The sequence below is a fragment of the Bos mutus genome, chromosome 6 (genome assembly GCF_027580195.1).
Source record: "Bos mutus isolate GX-2022 chromosome 6, NWIPB_WYAK_1.1, whole genome shotgun sequence".
Classification (NCBI taxonomy): Eukaryota; Metazoa; Chordata; class Mammalia; order Artiodactyla; family Bovidae; genus Bos; species Bos mutus.
The window spans coordinates 88,590,243-88,597,726 of record NC_091622.1 but is presented as its reverse complement, the minus strand read 5'-3'; the positions used below and the strand labels follow the sequence as shown (position 1 = coordinate 88,597,726).

Sequence of the window (7,484 nt, the reverse complement as noted above, 5' to 3'; positions counted from 1 at the left end):
GGGGAAGATAATGAAGACTTTGACCTCCTTCCTCAAATGATTCCTCCTCCCTTTAGAATCTTCAGAGCTGATTTTTGAACACAAGTTCACCTTCTCTGCAGGTTGCCAGACTCTTGAATGAAGTAACCTTTCCTTTTCCAACCAACACTCGACTCTCAAATATCGGCTTTTGAGCAGTAAGCAGCCAAACCTGAGTTTGGTGAGAAGTATAGAAAATAAAACATCAAAATACAATACTTGTACAAAACAAGTATAAGTATTTTAATGTAAACTTATTTTAGGCACTTGTGTCTAACACTGAATACATGCATATACAGTCTGCATGTGTGTAAATATAGTGAAAGTGAAAGTGTTAGTCACTTAGTTGTGTCCTACTCTTTGCACACCCATGGACTGCAACCCCATCCTCTGTGCATGGAATTCTTCAGGCAAGAATACTGGAGTGGGTTGCCATTCCCTTCTCTGGGGATCCTCTTGACTCAGGGATCAAACCCAGGTCTCCCAGATTGCAGGCAGATTCTTTACCGATTGTCTGAGCCACGAGCATTGCCCCATTTGTATATAAATCGATGCCAGATCACATAGGTTTATTATTTCCCTGGCCATGTAAAAACTTATTTTATTACCCCAAATTGAAATAAGAATACTTCCTAACAAATTTCAACATGATGAAGTAATTATTGTGTTCCTTTTATGATTGTGTACAATAGTATTTTATTGAAAATTAACATTTTACGTTATAACAGTATCAAATAACTAATATTTTGAAAAATAGAAAGAGCATCTTTGAGTAGTGAAATTACATAAAAAATTTTTTTTCTCCTTATTTCCTCTGTATTTCTATGTTATCTACAGTGAGCATGCATTCATTGCCTTTTATAATGATAAAAAAATATGAGTATATCTTTATAACCAACTAAGACCTCAATACTCCGTGCACTCAAGAGGAAGTATTTTTTACCACAAAGGCCTTAAAAGGGAAAAAAAATGCAAAAGAATATCCCAGAGCCAAATACCCTTTGGTGGCTTTGTTTGTTGATAGGGTCTATGGCTGTAGTAAGCGCCTAGTTTGTGGACAGTTTCTGCTGACTAATTCCTGTCAGAAAAAAAAGAAAGAAAGAAAAAAGTTCAAGTCCATTCAATCTTTATCACTCCATGAATGTTTGAACAGCAGGTAGCTACAGTAAATTGTTACCTGATTGCGACTTCCTGGCAGGAAAGCCCTCTCTCAGCACCATTGCTGATAAAGGCGGCAGCTTGAAAGTATTCTCAGGATGGTTAGCCACGGTGATTCTGAAGGGAGGATTAACTAGACCCCAGAACTGGAGGACTTTGTAAAACTGTTTTGGTCCTTTGGCCCTTTGAGTCATACTTAGGAATTACTGAATCCAACTATCTATGTTTTTTGACGCAAGCAGTAAAAGAAAAACAGGCAAAAAAAAAAAAAAGTATTTTACCATGAACACCTCATTTCCAATGTATCCTCTCCCAAAGTTCATTTAGCTTCAGAAACATGTTGCTCTTACAACTTGTTTTTATAATTATCACCAAGAATCACTCTGTTAAATGCCTTATTCGGCACTCCAAGCTGACGGGAATTGTGTGTTAAGAGCAATATTGATAGAAATAATAATATCTGTAATAGTTGCTAATTTTTAAGTACAGACTACATAAGAGGAGTTATGCCAAGTGTTCGCATCATCTATTTGGTCCCCACAATAATCTATGAATTAGACATTCACCCCATTTCATAAATGGGGAAACTAAGGCCTAGAGGGCAAGTGAGTATAGCACATCCTGTGGACCGTGCTAAGGACTTTGGACCTGGAAGATAATTTGGGTGAAGATGCACAAGGTGGACCAAAAATGAAAAGCACCAAATGAGTGAAACTAGTTGAAAGACCTCTCCTTGTGGACACTCTAGTTCTGCAGAATGATAAACATGCTGAGGACCTAATGGTCCTGTGTCTTTTTTATTTTGTCATCTTGTGACTGTTTCATTCTTCCTTTTTCCCCTTGGCAAATACCTATACCACCTCCAAGAGCTGGTTCTGGGGTCAGTTCCTCTCTGAAAAATGTGCTTGTGTGAGAGGCAGCCCACCATGAAAGCAAGAGCACAGAGTTGGAAGTCTGACCTGCTCAGACTTCAGCAAAGTGGTCTTGAGAAACTCAGTCTTTCTGAGACTGTTACCACAACTCTAAGATGGAAATAATATTACCTAGCATGCAAAGTGGATATGGAAATTTAGATGATACTCTGAAATACTTTATAAACCTCTGTAAATAGTATCATTTGTGCTAAATTGCTTCAGTCGTGTCCAACTCTTTGAGACCCTTTAGCCCCCTAGGATCCTCTGTCCATAGGATTCTCCAGGCAAGAATATGGAGTGGGTTTCCATGCCCTCCTCCAAGGGATCTTCCCAACCCAGGGACTGAGCCTAAGTTTCTTGCTTTTCCTGCATTGGCAGGTGGATTCTTTACCCCTTGCACCACCTGGGAAACCCAGTGTCTGTTTAAGGAGGTTGATATCTCAAAGCCTTCTCACTTCCCCCACCTCAAGAAGACTGAATAGGGCATTCTCCACTTTCTCTTAGCAGTCTAATCCTGCCTCTACACAAACACTGCCACCTTAGGTTGAAATGGCATTAGGTCATGAGGCAGAGGAACCAGAGATCAAATTGCCAACATCTGCTGGATCATCAAAAAGCAAGAGAGTTCCAGAAAAACATCTATTTCTGCTTTATTGACTATGCCAAAGCCTTTGACTGTGTGGATCACAATAAACTGTGGGAAATTCTGAAAGAGATGGGAATACCAGACCATCTGACCTGCCTCTTGAGAAACCTATATGCAGGTCAGGAAGCAACAGTTAGAACTGGACTTGGAACAACAGACTGGTTCCAGATAGGAAAAGGAGTACGTCAAGGCTGTATATTGTCACCCTGCTTATTTAACTTATATGCAGAGTACATCATGAGAAATGCTGGACTGGATGAAGCACAAGCTGGAATCATGATTGCTGGGAGAAATATCAATAACCTCAGATATGTAGATGACACGTACAGAGTTTTACCCACTGGGCTCCCAGGGAAGACCCCAAGAACTGTTTTTTAACATTTCATTTTTGTGAAATGTCAACATTATCAAAGGACCAATAATGAGTAAAATATCTTAATTTCATGCTCTGAAATATATTTCCATTAAGTAGTAGAGAATTCTAGTTTCATTTTTATCAATTTTCTATCCTAGAGTGCAGTATAAATTTTAAGGGGATAAAAGCAGAGTCCACTATATTTAATTTTTTTTAGAAAAGCAGCCCAGAAAGTTTAACTGCAATTAATATTTATTGGCAAAGTTAATTGTGACATTAATAGGTAAATAAGTAGTTATTAAGAAATATAATCATGGAAATATGCAAATTGTATCAGCCAACATATACTAAGTAAAATCAGTCTTTATTAAACCAAATCTTCTTTCAAAATATATTTTTGCTTAAAATTCTGGAGATTTTTCTTCATATGAAATTGTGATGTCAACGTTATTTCTTTGCTCTATTGAGGCATGCTATCAAAACTTCATTTCTTTTATTTATGTAGAGTTTCAAGGACAATAAAAACATTAGATGATTTGTTTTCCACAAGTAGATTGAAAATTTAAAAAAGAAGAAGAAACATTTTCTATAGCAAAAGTAGAGATTTAGGCAACTAACTCTTCAAAAGCCTCTTGATTATTTTCTTATACAGAGGATTCTGCTGGTCCAGGCAAATTTTCCTTCCCGTCTTCAGCGTAGCTCTGTCAGAGAAAGAAGAGAGGTGCGTTTCAGTCCTCGGGGTTTGAATTTAGAATTAGACTGGCGGGGAGGCGGCGGGGTTTAGAGGGACGGTAGGGAAGGGGAGAGCAGAGGGTGGGCACGAAAGCAACAAGTTCCAGGACTCACATCAGTTGGGGGCTGGGGCAGTGGAGCCCGGCCCCGATCACTTCCAGGCTGGAGATGTGCCTGGGGTTAATCCCCGAAGTGGTCTTCAGGCACACGCATTGGAGGTCCTCAGACTCTCCACCTTCAGAGTCCGCTGGGAGCGGGACCAAGGTGGCAGGGAATGACGACTCTGTGAATAGTCAGAGGGACCTTGGGGATCTTCTCACTGCCTTGGACCTTCATTTCCTCACCCACAAACCACATCCCTCTGAAAGAGTGTTGCCGGCTAGGTGATCGAGCGCACCGGCCAGCACGTGGCACCGCGCCTTCACACGTAGCAAGCGCTCGGGAAATCCTAGCTGGGATCCGGAGATTACGGACTCCGTTCCTGGGACTTCCCGGACTCTCTGCTGCCCTGGACCTCTCTCCGCCCTGCTTCCATCAGCGCTCACCTTGGGCCAGGGCGATGGCCGGCAGAAGCAGCAGCCCCAGGAGCAGCAGCCCCGGGCTGGACCGCGGGCGGGAGGCGCGGGGTCCGACTGCCTGGTTCATCGCGCTCAGGAGTGCCAGCCGGAGCCGAGAGCCAGCGCAGGGGCTGCAGGGCTGGAGCTCCGCAGACTCGTGGTTCCCCACCCTCTCCAGACCCGTTTTATCCCCGCCATCTGCACGCTTCTTCGGAAGCTTGGGGTGGAGGGTGGGGAACCGCGGTGCGGAAACAGACACTTCTGCAGAATTCGGCTCTGGACAGACAAGATTAAGCAAGAAAAAAGAAAAAAAGCCAGAGACCAGCAGTCTTACTGGGAGCTGGTGGCAGGATCCGACCCCCACCCTGAATTCACATACATTCGTACAGTCAGAAACAGTACTTCAACCTTATAAAAATGTCTTTATTATTCATCTATTTATTGGCTGTGCTAGATCTTCCCTTGCTATGTAGGGGCTTTTGCCAGTTGAGAGCAGGGGCTACTCTTCCTTGCAGTGCTGGGGGAGCCTCTCATTACAGTGGCTGCTCTTGTTGGAAAGCACCAGCCCTAGACACAGGGGGCTGAGTAGCTGCAGTGCACTGTGCGCAGTTGCCCTGCAGCATGTGAAATCTTCCTAGATCAGGGATGGAACCTGTGCCCCCTGCACTGGCAGGTGGATTCTTAACCGCTGGATGACCAGAGAAGTCCCTAAAAGAGTCTGTTTTCTTTGTTATGCGCAATAGTAGAGTCACTCTGCAGTCACTGTTTTGCAATTTGTGCAGCAGGAGTTTCTGTTTCCTTCTCCCAACTGCCTCCTCAAAAACTGCTCCTTCACTTCTGTTTCTTGTGGATGACCATTGAGTTGAACCTGGCAGTTGTATGTCTGCAAGATGTGCGTTTTGTCATGGTATTCTGCTGCTAAAAAGTTGAATTTGGTCTCTAGGTGAGGACTTGGTTCCAGAAGTTAGGTGGATGTGGAAAACTTCCTCAGACTCTTGAATGGGATCTCCCCAGCTTTATCAACCATCAGCCAATACATCCTAGGAAGCAAAATCTGTTGTTCTCATAAGTCCTCTTATTCTAAGAAGAATTGTAACATGACTATTTGGATTCATTCTTTATGTAAAAACTTTACTGCCCAGGTATTTCATCATTTTGCTCACCCTGAAAGAGAGACCAAGGAGAGTGTTCAGGTTTTCCAGCTCCTGCTGCCCCCAGGGACAGGGTGAGGTAGGCTGCACCATTGGCGGGAGTAGTGGTGCTCTCAGGAGGACACAGAGCATCTGGGAGCTGACTGTGGAAAAGAATGCACCAAAATCCTGCACAGAAAAGTTCAGGGATCCATGTGGACTGATCTCTGCTGGCCTCAGCCTGCAGCAGCTTGAAGTAGGGTTTCAGTTCCTGGCCAGAGATTAATCAGGTGGTGGTGGGGAGAGCATCAAATATTTGGTCAGTGACAAGGCACTGGCTTTTCAGCTTTGCACAAAAAAATTCCCACAAAGAGGAAAAGTAGTGAAACAAGTGAAGTGTTTCTTAGGAAGAAAAAAAGAGTAGAGTATATGTGGATAGACACACGGGTGGACTCAGTGAGAGGGTCTTGCTCTCCTGGTAGTTTAAATCACTTACATGGGGCATTTCTTCCAGGTTTCTTTTGGCCAATCATTTTTATTTTCCTGGTTCAGAGTCTGTATTTGGTATATCTCACAATCCTCCCATGTGTATGCATGCATCAATTAACCAAGACGGATTCTGCGGAAGATGTCCATGGGTAGTTAGCATCACTTAATATGGAAGGGCACCTCCTCCCTTTCTGACTTCCAAGGAGCCTTTCTGTATATGCTGCTGCTGCTAAGTCACTTCAGTCGTGTCCGACTCTGTGTGACCCCATAGACGGCAGCCCACCAGTCTCCCCCGTCCGTGGCATTCTCCAGGCAAGAACACTGGAGTGGGTTGCCATTTCCTTCTCCAATGCATGAAAGTGAAAAGTGAAAGTGAAGTCGCTCAGTCATGTCCAACTCTTTGGGACCCCATGGACTGCAGCCTACCAGGTTCCTCTGTCCTTGGGATTTTCCAGGCAAGAGTACTGGAGTGGGGTGCCATCGCCTTTTCCTTCTGTATATGACTGTAGCTCAAATCATAAACTCCTTATTGCAAAATTCAGACTGAAATTGAAGAAAGTAGGAAAAACCACCAGACCATTCAGGTATGACCTAAATCAAATCCCTTATGATTATACAGTGGAAGTGACAAATAGATTCAAGGGATTAGACACAGTGCCTGAAGAACTATGGATGGAGGTTCATAACATTGTCCAGGAGGCTGTGATCAAAATCATCCTCAAGAAAAATAAATGCAAAAAGGCAAAATAGTTGTTTGAGGAGGACTTAAAAATAGCTGAGAAAAGAAGAGAAGTGAAAGGCAAAGGAGAAAAGGAAAGATATATCCGTTTGAATGCGGAGTTCTAAAGAATAGCAAGGAAAGATAAGAAAAACTTCCTAAGTGAAGAAATAGAAAGGAAAACAATAGAAAGAAATAGAGGAAATGCAAAGAAATAGAGGAAAACAATAGAATGGGAAAGACTAGAGATCTCTTCATGAAAATTAGAGATAACAAGGGAACATTTCATGCAAAGATGGGCACAATAAAGGACAGAAATGGTAGGAACCTAACAAAAGCAGAAGATATTAAGAAGAGGTGGCAAGAACACATAGAAGAATTATACAAAATAAGATCTTAATGACCCAGATAGCCATGATGCTGTGACCAGTCACCTAGAGCTAGACATCCTGGACTGCAAAGTCAAGGCATCACTATGAACAAAGCTAGTGGAGGTGATGGAATTCCAGTTGAGCTATTTCAAATCCTCAAAGATGATGCTGTGAAAGTGTTGCACTCAATATGCCAGAAAATTTGGAAAATTCAGCAGGGGCCACGGGACTGGAAGAAGTCGGTTTTCTTTCCAATCCCAAAGAAAGGCAATGCCAAAGAATGTTCAAACTACTGCACAGTTGAGCTCATTTCACATGCTAACAAAATAATGCTCAAAATTTTCCAAGAAAGGTTTCAACAGTAAGAGAACTGAGAACTCCCAGATGTATAAGCTG

General features: G+C 42.8%; 1 protein-coding gene across 1 annotated transcript; it reads right to left on the bottom strand.

Moving 5' to 3' along the window:
* Positions 1–3,314: 3,314 nt before the first annotated feature.
* Positions 3,315–4,610, bottom strand: LOC102268959 (platelet factor 4). The gene is made up of 3 exons (XM_005891249.3): positions 4,369–4,610; positions 3,938–4,106; positions 3,315–3,792 (listed from the first exon to the last, which is right to left on the bottom strand). Exons 1-3 carry the CDS (start codon positions 4,466–4,468, stop codon positions 3,705–3,707), a joined length of 357 nt encoding a protein of 118 aa, XP_005891311.1. The 5' UTR covers positions 4,469–4,610; the 3' UTR covers positions 3,315–3,704.
* Positions 4,611–7,484: the final 2,874 nt, after the last annotated feature.

Excerpts from the sequence above, each read along its gene's own strand:
- LOC102268959 (XM_005891249.3), bottom strand. The coding sequence starts at position 4,468 with ATGAACCAGGCAGTCGGACCCCGCGCCTCCCGCCCGCGGTCCAGCCCG. Across the intron at positions 4,107-4,368 it reads GGCCATCGCCCTGGCCCAAG|AGTCGTCATTCCCTGCCACC; the intron begins GTGAGCGCTGAT and ends GACTATTCACAG. Across the intron at positions 3,793-3,937 it reads TGCCCCAGCCCCCAACTGAT|AGCTACGCTGAAGACGGGAA; the intron begins GTGAGTCCTGGA and ends TTTCTCTGACAG.